At 36.5% G+C, this 12,315-nt stretch overlaps 1 protein-coding gene across 1 annotated transcript in view; it reads left to right on the forward strand.

Annotated features, from left to right (window-relative positions):
- The window catches only part of LOC109235196 (probable protein S-acyltransferase 12), a 14,528-nt gene extending 7,363 nt beyond the window's left edge, over positions 1 to 7,165 (forward strand). Inside the window, exons 2-7 of the mRNA XM_019401202.1 lie at positions 2,862 to 3,114; positions 3,683 to 3,774; positions 5,890 to 6,016; positions 6,098 to 6,183; positions 6,336 to 6,401; positions 6,792 to 7,165. Coding sequence (XP_019256747.1) covers positions 2,862 to 3,114; positions 3,683 to 3,774; positions 5,890 to 6,016; positions 6,098 to 6,183; positions 6,336 to 6,401; positions 6,792 to 6,908 — 741 coding nt within the window. The 3' untranslated portion in view covers positions 6,909 to 7,165. The remainder of the gene's footprint in view (positions 1 to 2,861; positions 3,115 to 3,682; positions 3,775 to 5,889; positions 6,017 to 6,097; positions 6,184 to 6,335; positions 6,402 to 6,791) is intronic.

Consider the following 12,315-nt stretch of genomic DNA (forward strand, 5'->3'; position numbering starts at 1 on the left):
TTTTTTTGCTCCTTCTTCTTCTCAACAAAGTTCTTTATTTCTTCCCTCACCTCCGGTGGACATTTCGGACAACTTGTGACGTTTCTATCGCCACCAATTAGATGGTATTTAAAGCGATAAATGCCACCCGTTGTAATCTTGTTGCAAAACTTGCATACAACATTTGTATTCTTCTCATTAACTCTCTCACCATAGCTCCAAGCCGGGTCTTTCTCTTTCGAACTTTGAGACATTTTAATATCCCTATTAAGATATAAGAAAAAACATAATCAATAAACTGAAAATACATATAATATATATAATAATTAATTATATAAACTGAAATATACATTTAAAAAATCACATAAACTAAAACTAATACATATATATAATTAATTTTATATGCTGAAATATAATAATAATTTAATTTTATATGCTGAAATATAATAATAATTTAATTGTATATGCTGAAATATAATAATAAATGAAATACATATAATAATTAAATATATATGCTGAAAAAATACACAAATGAAAAGGAAAAAGAAAGAAAAAATTGTTCCTTAGTCCTTACTCTATTCTGGACCGGAGAAACAGAGAAAGAAAGAAAGAAAGAAGAAGAAGAATGAAAAAAAAAACGAGAAAGAACTGAAGAACAGAAGAAGAAAGGAGAAAGGAGAAGAAGAAATTACCTGGGTCAGCAATGGCCAGTGTCGCGAGCGAGAAAGGAGAACTCGAGCGAGAGAGAAAGCGTCAGCAATGGCGTCTCTGCTTTTGGATTTCAGCTTCAGCAGGTAAAAAACCCTAGGTTTTGTGAGTCAACTCTGTTTTGTCGAAGGGGAAGGGGTTTTTGGTCGATTTAGGGTCTGTTTTGTCTAATAAAATAACAGACCCAAAGTTTTTTTTTTAAAAAAAGACCCCCTGCGCTTTTCTGGAAAGAAGCGATCGCTTCATCGCTTTATCCGCTTCGTCGCTTCATCGCCTTCTCCTGTGAAGCGCTCGCTTTCTCAGATCGAGTCGCCTCAGTGTGCTGGAAGCGACAATAGGTCGCGTCGCGTCGCTTCGCGCTTAAAGCGACGAAGCGCGCGCCTTTCTAAACACTGAAAAGAAGGCTTCTGGATGACTAGGGAGGTGAAGAATCCTTTTGGAACCAGTTTATGGAGATCAATTAGGAACCTGTGGCCAAGTCTTTCATCCAAACTAAATTTTAATGTGAGGGATGGAAGGAAAATATTATTCTGGGAGGATAACTGGCTGGGAATAGGAAGCTTGAAGGTTTTATTCCCTGACATTTTTACATTGAATCAGCAACAAAGAGCTACAGTGAAGGATGTATGGGGGATTCAAGGATGGAACTTAACATTCAGAAGACTACTTCAAGATTGGGAACTGCCTAGAATTGCAGAATTCTATAACACCTTGGATCAAGGCAGAGGATTGCAAGAGGGGGAAGACACTCTTTCATGGAAGAAGCACAGCAGTGTAAGTTATACAGTAAGTTCAGCCTACAAAGATTTGAATCAGGTGCCTCAAAACAGTTTATGGCCTTCGAAACACATATGGAAAGTTAAAATACCATACAAAGTGGCATGCTTTACTTGGTTGGTGGCTAATGAAGCAGTACTTACTCAGGAAAATCTTAGGAAAAGAGGATTGCCAATTTGTTCTAGATGCTATTTATGTGGACAAGATGCAGAGACAACTGGCCATCTGTTTCTACATTGTAGAGTGACCAGACAGTTGTGGGAATTGTTCATCAACCTAAGGGGTATTAGGTGCAATGCCAGGAAGAACCTTTGAACTTCTGGAAAGTTGGAATACAGGGGGAAATTCCTCTAACAAAGACAGAGGTAAATTTGTCCCAGCAGCTATTTGGTGGACAGTATGGAAGGAGATGCTTTGAAGATACAAGCAGCGCTACACAGAAGATTAAGATGAATTGTACTCTTCTTTTTAGTTATTGGTGTAAATTAGAATATATTGATGACCATGATTCAATCATAGAAGTCTTAGGCTCCTTGTGAGAAGAACAAGGATGTTACGCTTTTGGTTTTTGCCTAAGTTCTACATGATGTACATTTTGGCTCCCAGCACAATTTTTGTGCTGATGATTTAATTAGTATAATAGATATGTTACCTTTTCAAAAAAAAAAAGTCTTGCCTGTCATTTGCAAGAGTAGTGACTACTTTGCAATTCTCCCACTTCCTTAGCTTGCCTGCTCAAGTAACTCATAGAACATGTAAAGAGAGAAGTTTAAAACTATAATTCCTTACTGCTCAAAGAGATAGATGAGACAACAATGACTAAATGCTTTGCATTCTTGCTAAGCTCTGAAGCATACAACAGCATCGCTGAATATTTACTTGCCTTCATGTCTTTTGGGAATTCCCATCTAATTCACACTTCTCCAAACCTGCAGTATGTAGTACTTGATGTAGCTTTGCTGAGCTGTCATGATTCCTTTATAACATTCTTGTGGTTCTATTTACCTGACTCAAGATCCATGTTATAATGAAACTTTGCTTTGCCTATCATGTCTGAAAGATTCATTAATAAACATGACTCCACCATTCTGTATTTATTCAGAAACTGCCGTTTTGCTGTTCATGAGATTCATGAAATACATGACTCAGACATTTCCTTATTGTATCGAAACTGCGCTTTTGCTAACTTCGATATGCCTGAAGTTGCAGATCATTTGTACGTTGCAAACATGAGTTGCACTTATTGAAATAGAAAACTCACAGGGACAATACCTACTTTTATACTTTGACTTGGTACACAAATTACCAGGAAACTACCTAGAGGAGGCATCATTTTCTTTTGAGGATTGTTACCTTTGATTCAGTAGCCTAATATAAACTTGTAATTCATCTTGCAGCTTGTGTTGCTAATGTGGAGCTATATTAAGGTAGTAATTCAGGACCCTGGTTCGGTCCCTGAAAACTGGAAACTAGTATCTGAGCAGAACATAGAGGAGGGTAACTCTGTTGCTTTAACTGATTATGCATCAATCGAGAACAATACTCCAACAGTATCAACAGATCAGATAGAAAGAAGACAGTCACAGTCCAGAGGCTATTGCAGTCAATGCCAAAATGGCAAGCCACCACGTTGTCATCATTGTTCTGTTTGTACGTGCTAGTCTAATTAAGTATATGCTTATATCCAAATTACGATTGCCCAGATAAAGTTTCCTCTTGCCTTCGGTGGAGGTATAGGTGACGAGGTGGGTAAATGGATTATATGTGAGTTGTATAAATCTTCACCCATGCCCATTTATACCGTGCATGTTTGTTACTGTTTTATCCATTTTCCGCGTCTAGCCCAAAGGAGTATCACATGCTGGTGCAATGCCCCCAAGATCTTTATCTTAATCCTTATCTGGCATGTTGGGTGTGAGATGAAAGGTTTATTATTGTTTTCATATCTCTTCTCTATATCATTAAGCAGTTCTCCTGTCAAAGTGTCAAAGTCTGGTTGATTTTGGGTATGTATATTTTGCCATGAAGTAGTAAGCGTGGTGATTTCTATCTCTCTGCACCATGTCTTAGAAGTGTCACATGATTATTTGCACTGATTTATCCTTAAAATCTTTTGTTCTATGGCTATCATGGCATATCTCAATTTGCAGAAATTAGGCACTTATATGAGACCTAAAACAGATATCTGCTGAACTGGAAATTCTGTCATGTCCTGTAGGTCAAAGATGTGTTCTTAAGATGGATCATCACTGCATATGGGTTGTCAACTGTGTGGGGTCCCGCAACTACAAGTTTTTCCTCCTTTTTGTGGTATGGAGTTAGTTTTGTAATACTTTTTGCTTTTGTGTAATGCTTTTTGCAGAAAAATCAAGTAGATACATACCTGCAACCTTTTCTTGCCTGTGAATGTGGTCCTGAAAATGTTCATAGCCAAAATATGCGGAATTCAAAGCCGCCACCGCCTTCCTGTTATTATTTTTTGCTGTTGTCGCTGTTGTTATGTTTCATTCATTTAATAACGGTATCTTAGATTGAAATTCAATGCGAGTTTGAACACTTGCTTATCTCCATTTTGAGCCTTTCTTTTCCCTCTTCATGGTTTTGCCTGCTTCAATCTTGGTGACCTAAATCGACCCTAAGATCTTTTCATTAATTTTAAAGCTATCTTGACTCTTGAGCACGAGGAAAGTTTCGATTAGAAAACTTGAAAAGAGTATCTTTTCTGACCTTGCAGATAAGTAGTAAGTGCACAGAAACCATTTTTTCTCATTCAATCAACTGCAATTCACAATTACGAACCAATTGGAGTTGGTCATATAAATCCATATATCCACTCTGCTCTTTTGGGCCCTGTCCTTTTCAATACCAGTACATAATTTGTCTTTAAGGCAAATTGCGTCTATTCTTAAAGTAGAGGTTCACTAAATCGCAGTTTCCAATAAGAAGTAGAGGTTCAATAAATCTGACATGGTTGCATTACCGACATGCAATTCTCTAATTAGACCAACACGTTCTGGTAAACAAATGGACATAATCTTAGTGCAGGAACAAAATAACTTTTTGTTAATCTCAATTAGTTGGTATCACCCATATAGATCCTTTCTTTCCTTTGAGTTCTGTTCTTAGCGGCATTGATTTCTAGAGGTTGTATATCTTTTAAATCAACTTCCTTCAGTTTAATTTTAGATTCACTATGTCCTATTTGAGCACCTTCAACAGTGTCGAGTATATCGGTGCATTGTATGTCTAAGGAGGAGAAGCTAAATCATCTTAAATGACTTCTAATTTAATCCTTTATTTGTGCTATTTGCATCATGTGTCTGATGTAAGCATGTTCATCTTGTCCAATCATGTATGATCACACATCTATCTTAATATTGGTAGTTTTACAACTCTAGTCTTGAGGATATGTTGGGCCGTAGATCCAATGTTCACTCATTATAATATTGTATTCACAGGACTCCTCAATATCAACCATCCTATTTTATCATGTTACAATTACATCATCCTAGAAGATAGTGTATAGATACTTGAATTGTCTTTTAGATGCCATTATCGCATCAAATCTCACTTATTCTTTTGTTCTTATACTGGTAAACTTGTGGTATATGTATATTATGCCATGCTTTTACTTATCTTAGAACCCTGTTTTCTTGGGTGCCTCCTCATAGTTACAACTTTTTATTGACTGGTTGGCTGTTAACATAATACTATCTTCAAATAGCATGTATGAGGAAACCTTTTTCTGTACTATTAGTTTGTTCATCCACAAATAGAGTAAACAAGTATGGGTTTTAGGAAATTTCTGGTTTGGATGGAATGGAGTAGAGGGATAGAAGCTAAACAGCACTTTCTTTTTTGCTTTCTTCTTCTTCTAGATCCTATGGCTTTGAGTTCTTGATGATATGGTTATGGGATTGTGTGTATAAGTTTCAATTATTACACAAGAACGAACTAATTCTTTTCCAAAATTCGTATCTTGCTCTTGGTATTTTTTTGATTATATAAGTAGATATTATTAAGGCAAGTACCAAGATGGTACTGCAAAAACAACATATCTTGCACTTGGTATTGTCCTCCTGGTATCTCCTTTCTGGACATGTCTCCGAAACCAGAGACACAGATGCCAAAATCGACTGGCGTGTATCTAAAGCTTAATAAATCAAAACAACACGGCAGACTCGTGTTTGTCATTTGTTGTGTTGGATTTGGATATGAATGTGCTTGTGTCTGTCACTTGCTTATGTTGGATCTAAATATGAGTCAATTAGATGATAGTGTTTGGTTTCCGTGCTTCTAAGTACACTCCTATATATCTGTTTCTTTTCTTGGTGGTGGGAAGGAGTTTCTTCTTGAAGCCATCAGTTACCACTCTGATATCTATATTGTGCTTTACTAAGTTTGTGCAATTGAGTACGTATGCAGATGTACACATTTTTGACAACAACATTGGACACTCTGGTGCTGCTGCCCAGTTTTATAAAATTCTTTCGACAAGCCAAGAATCATTCATTCTCGCCAGGCAACATTACAGTCGTTTTTCTAGCCTTTGGTAAGCAGTCTCTACTATCTTAATGACTTAGTCGTGATTGTTATGATTTCCTTGTTTCTTACAGGTTTGACCTTGATGCAGTTCTGAATCTAGCCTTTTCACTCAGTCTTCTTTGTTTTGTAATTATGCATGCATCTCTGCTCTCAAGCAACACCACTTCAGTGGAGGTATGTCAGACCTTGGTATTTTTCATTATATGTCAATTTTAATGCTTCTCCTTCAACTCTAGGAATGAAATTGACAAGAAATGGATAGGAAAAAAGGAAATATGTTTCCTTTCGTAGTAACCTTATTGTTGTCTCGTCTGTCTGTGTTATAGGTTTATGAGAAGAAAAAAACTGCACGCTGGAAGTATGACCTTGGCTGGAAAAGGAATTTTGAACAGGTGATATGCATAAGCCGCTCCTCTATTTTTGTTTTAGTAATGCATCTTTTTAGTGCTTCTAAGCAACCAGTTGAAAGGAGAGGCAAATTTTTTAAACCGGAAGATACTTGTGTCTCTGGCAGCAAGAATTATACAGAGGGTGACCGGAAAGGGGGAAAGGTTAAATGATTTTTAAGACCTTGAATTTTAATTTCGTCAATCATGACAAAAAACAGTCAATTACTCCTATAATATTTGTAATACGAGAGTCCTGTTATTAAGTGAGTATAATATTATTTCTACCATCAATGATATTTGTTGGTTATTGGTGTTCTTGAACTCTTGTTTAGGCAATTGCCGAGAGTACCTTGGTTTGATAAATATTGTTTTCTAATGGTTGTTTTTTAAAAGGTTTTTGGCGCTAATAAGGCATTATGGTTTTTGCCAATGTTCTCGAAGAAAGATTTGGAGAACATACCGGCACTCTATGGAGTGGAATTCCCGACACGTTCAGACACTGAAGAATGAGTTGTTATACAGGGACGTACATAGAACTTTGTATCATTACCTAAGACAATGCAACAACAGATGTTAGGAGTAGGCAGTTTCCTCGTACCATCAATTCATTGATTGATATGTTCAAATTCTCATTAGAAGCTTGTGGGTTGTACTTGTCTATGTTAATATGTAAACGTTCTGTAACATAATCCTGAAATACGTTTTTTGTGTGAAAGCCTAAGTTTATTGGTGGTGGTAATATCAGAGATATAGATATCCTGAGGTAATCATCATGAATCCAATGGTGCGAGCATAAGTTTAAGATGACATAATGGGGTGATCAGTATTGGATTTTACTGTATCAATAATGACGGACACTCTAATTTAAGTTTCTAATGTATGTTGTGTAGGTTTGCTCATCTACCCTCTTCTCAATCTACAAGGTGAAGTTTTCAACGGCAATATTAATTAAATCTCCATTCTGGTTTCCTCCTTAAGATGGTAAAGTAACAAGTCGATATCCTAGGTGCATTTGCTTTTCCCTTTAAAATAGATTAAAGAATAATTATTGCTACAATCTAGAGTTCTCCGATCTTTCATATTCCTCATTGCAATTCAAAACTGCGTCAATTAGTATTCCCTACTAATGGTTCTTAGAAACTACTATCATTTATGAGAAAAATCAAAGGAGGGAGAAAGTGTATTAAAAAACTGCCAACCTTCACGGCCATATCAATTGACTTGTGTATTATTCTCCAACACAATATTTTCGGGAGAAATTCAAAAATAGCCAGATTTACCACTGGTCGTTGAAAATTAGCCAAGTTTCAAAAGTCATCGAAATTTAGCCACTTTAAATCTGAGCGAAAACATTGTTCAAAATCCGGAAAAATACGCCCGCAAATTTTACGGGAGTTCCAGCAAGTATAATTGTCCAGTATAATATACTGGAGTTTGGAGCACTGGTGCTCCAGTCTCCCGCAAATTTTACAGGAGTTAGCAAAGTATACCGGTCCAGCATAATATGCTGGAGTTCGTACACAAATGCACCAGAACTCCTGTATATTATACTGGACCGGTCCCTGTTGCAGCAAAATAGTGGCTATTTTTCATTGACTTGATAAAAGCTGGCTATTTTTCATTGACCAGTGTGAAAACTGGCTATACCATGATATTTTAACAATATTTTCAGATAATAGGTAAGTACTCATTGAAACGGCTTCTAATATTTTCTTTACAATCATTATGAAAAAGAGGATAGAGGAAGCTGTTGCACAACATGGAAGATTTTCTGCATATGGTCGCTTTGATATTTGTGTAATGTTAGAATTACTCAATGTACTCATCTTCCTAAACAAAATTATTTGCATAATGATATTTGAGATTGTTTCTTGTATTCATTGCTCTCTGTTCCTTTTTAGTTGGCTATTTTCTATTCAATTACCTCAATTTTATTTCATTTGACAATGATTGTGTATGTATTGTTCAAGTATTCTTCATAGCTACATCCATTTTGTTAGACAATATGTCATAATAGATAATACAATTCTTTCTTTTTTCTTTTTTGTTGTAGTGCCGTTATTATTTGCTTGTTTGATTTTGATTTTGGTGATTTTGTAGCATACCAATTTTATAACTTTAATTTTCTTAATTATTTAACCTTGATTGTTTCTTTATTTCATCTTCAACGGTTATAATATTTTTACGTTATAGCTTTTTTTTCGTTACATTCTTCATTACACTCTATAAAGGTACACAATAAAGTGTCTATGTCGGCAAACTTGAGCACACACGAAACATTCGGGGTTCCCACTTTCGTGTTGTTATATATATTTATTTTATCATTTTCTATATTTTCTTTAGTATAAATTTTTACTTGAAAACTTATGAGCTAATATTTAAATTCTCATCAAAATAATAATTTGTATGGATCATTCTTTAAGCTACAGAACTATTAAATTTTTCGTGAAGTATGACTAATTAAAACATCAAGCTTTCAACATTTGACATGCGATTGGCGTGTTAAAATTATTGATACTATTATATTTATGCAATTCAACTAATATTCTCCTGTCAAATTTAGAGATGAAAGGGCTCATAATTTTGAATCAGACAAAGGGTACATATATGTGCAATTAGGATTTATATATATGGATCAAGTTTATTGATTTCTATAATTATTATCTATCTTTATCCCAATTAATTACTATTTCTTTGCAGGTGTACACCATAAAATTGACACTGATTTTCTAGCCATCCTAAGGAAGACATTTGTTGATCAAATTTCTCTACAGTTTCTATAAAATCCTACTTTCATTCGACAACAACTCCTTCACATGTACGCAACTGCAAAAAAAAAAAAATAAGAGGCTACAGTTTCTTAAACATAAGGCACAAACTTTAACACGTGAGGCATGTGCAACCAAGTTGACGTTGCTATATTTATGTATAAAATAAAGTATGTGTTGTTGAAGCATAATAGGCTCAACATTCATTAGTTTTGAGCTTACATTTTTCCTCTTCAAAATTTGCATAACTCATTGCACGCTTCTTCTAAAAATATCTATATCGCTTTAAAATGTTTGTACCTTACACAACTGACACTAGTTGTGTGAGACTTTTTTTTTATCTCACAATTTTGTGGACCCGGAATTTTGTGGATCCAAAAGTATAAGATATGGATCCACAAATTTGTGAGATTTGGGGTGATTTGATTGAAATTAAAATTGCTAATTCGAAAAATACTTTGTGAAAATTACATAAAAAAATATGCCAAACGGATAGACTTTGATGAATAACATAACAGATAGGTCGACTCCAAAACACAATCATTTTAATTGGATGAAGCTTGTGCATAATCTATATATATATATATATATATATATATATATTAAAGCAAGAAAGTTTGCACTGTGGTTAAGCCAAGTGGCAAGCTATTATAAAGCCACTTGGCAATCTTAAAGAGTTTGTGGGAAATTGTCAAATAAGGAAATATCACTTAAGAACTATATATGGAACTCCATTTATTGAAATAAGAATTCTTTTTTTTAAAATAAAGTTAAATCAATGTACTAATATTTTCTAACTGAAATCTTTTGATATGAAACTTTTAATTGAAATGAAAGTATATCGCATCTAAAATATTAGTACTATATCACAACAAAGTTCTTAACTATTCTGTTCAATAATATTATCAAGACGTTGTCATATTATATTTTTATCAATAAAAAGTTAAATGTTAACAACGAGTTACACTATCCAAAAAACTTGTACTTATTAATCATATTATTTAATAATATATTTTGCTTGCTCTCATTTATAAGAAATAAAACTAATGAATCAAGAATATAACTGATATAATATTATACATGAAAGCTAAGAATATAACCTCATAATTACAATTATATACACTACATAAATTATTTATAATATATCATTATAGATAATTCTACAAGATATAGATTATGTACAAATCATACCAAATAATATATAAAGCATAATCATTTTTTTGACCAACTTATAATACCTTCAAATTCGCTGGAATTTGAGAGACATCTGAAGAATTGAGTGCATCACTTGTGTAATTAGTTGTCAAAGATTTGGAGAAAATATATGAAGTCTACGAATATGGGTGAAGTTTGGAATGAAAAAATACATAATTTTTGTAACTATATCTATTAAAAGAAGGACAATTTGCAATGTGATTTCCAAGTGGTAAGCTATTACAAAGCGGCTTGCCAATTTTAGAATAAAATCCTTAAACGTTATACTAAACGTCAGAATTCGACCCCACGATAATTAGCGAGGCTAATCCCGTTAATAGTTAATTCACGATTAATTAGTGGCACGACCACTCAGAATTGACGACGCTCAACCCGTCCCTGGCTCGGTCAACAAAGGCCCCGGCCTATCCACCACTAGAAAGGCGAGACCTCAACGTGGTCACGGCCACTGTGGGACAGCTCACGAAGCCCACAGCTATAAATACCAAGAGAAGGGACCCCAGAAAGGGGGGGCTTCTTGACCACTAGTGAGAGGAGAGAGAAACAATAAAATATACCCCTCTTATGGGAAGAGAAAACACCATTGTAAGGCTCTGAACCTCTTCATGGAGAGGCAGACCAAACAAATATTATCAATAAAGGTTTCCAATGCTTCTCCCCCTAATTCCGAGTTCTTGTTTTCATTTCATTCAATTGGTCCAACGGATTATTACGATTTGCTATGATTATCCCGGGATTTATTTTTATTGTTTTGTACTCGTAAGATGTGTAACATTTTTTGAGCAAACAATTTGGCGCCGTCTGTGGGGATTTCATAGCAAAATCGCGTAGTTCTTCCCTGGACCAAAAGAAAAGAAGCGCCAAACTCGAAGGGGAGCTCGAAGATCTCAAATCAAGATCTAAGTCCTCACTCTCTCTCCAATCTCAGATAGTGCAAACAAGAAGAAGAGGCCCCCTCCTTTCCTCAGGGGAGGTCTCTGTAAGGCATACGAACTCCGGTCGAAAACCGGCACGGAGATATCTCGAGCCGAGATTCGCCTCAAGACTGCCTATATACCCTGGTTGGGAAGACGATGGGTAAGCCGCTCAAGGTCTCGAATCCCAAAACGAGTTCCAGCACTCGATACCCACAATATGGGATTCAGGCTCTGTGCCTTCGTCATCAAGATCGACAAAGTTCAACTACGGTTGAACCGGGACTCAGGCTACGTGCCTTCGCCAAAAATTCAACTACNAGCAACTGCACCAGGCCGACGGAAGGCCAGCTGAGGGGCCCTGACGCGGCGTGCCCTCCCTAATCACAAGAAAACAAGGTTAATGAATAGAGCTGAAACAAAGCGGAACAGAAGAAGAGATCAATTTTTTACCTGCCGCGGGCCTACGGCCATGCCTCTCCCAGAAAGACGCCCACGTACGTATCCCCCTCGTATGGGGGAGTACGGCCTCGACCCACTCACGTATCCAAGACAATGGGGGCGGCGGCGACCTGTCGGCTACAAAAAAGACACGAGTTAACGCTCATAAGCACAAATCACAGAGGGAAAGAAAAGGAATTCAACCACTAAAGAACTTACGTGCATGGTTCCAAGCCTCTGGGAACCCAGTAGCATCCGCCACCAGGTGCTTGGTCCTGATGTAAAAGAAGTGCTCGAAAGGGCGAGGGTCAACCTCGTCATCCAAGCTCATGACCAGGCCCCTCGACCCACGAGGGCACGCCCGAATCATGGTGCCGCGGACTCTCTGGGGAGCGTAGAGACTCAGCACATGCTGCAGTGTGACCTCCCTACGGGCCAATTCCGTGTACTTGATGAACATCGCCAACAATTTGTAGAGGGAAGGAGTGAGCTGACCCGGGCACACCCCGTAATAACGGCAGAAATCCACCACCAGCATTGGGAGCGGGATCTTGAACCCCAACCTGAAAGGGTAGGCGT

This window comes from Nicotiana attenuata, chromosome 12, assembly GCF_001879085.1.
Source record: "Nicotiana attenuata strain UT chromosome 12, NIATTr2, whole genome shotgun sequence".
NCBI lineage: Eukaryota > Viridiplantae > Streptophyta > Magnoliopsida > Solanales > Solanaceae > Nicotiana > Nicotiana attenuata.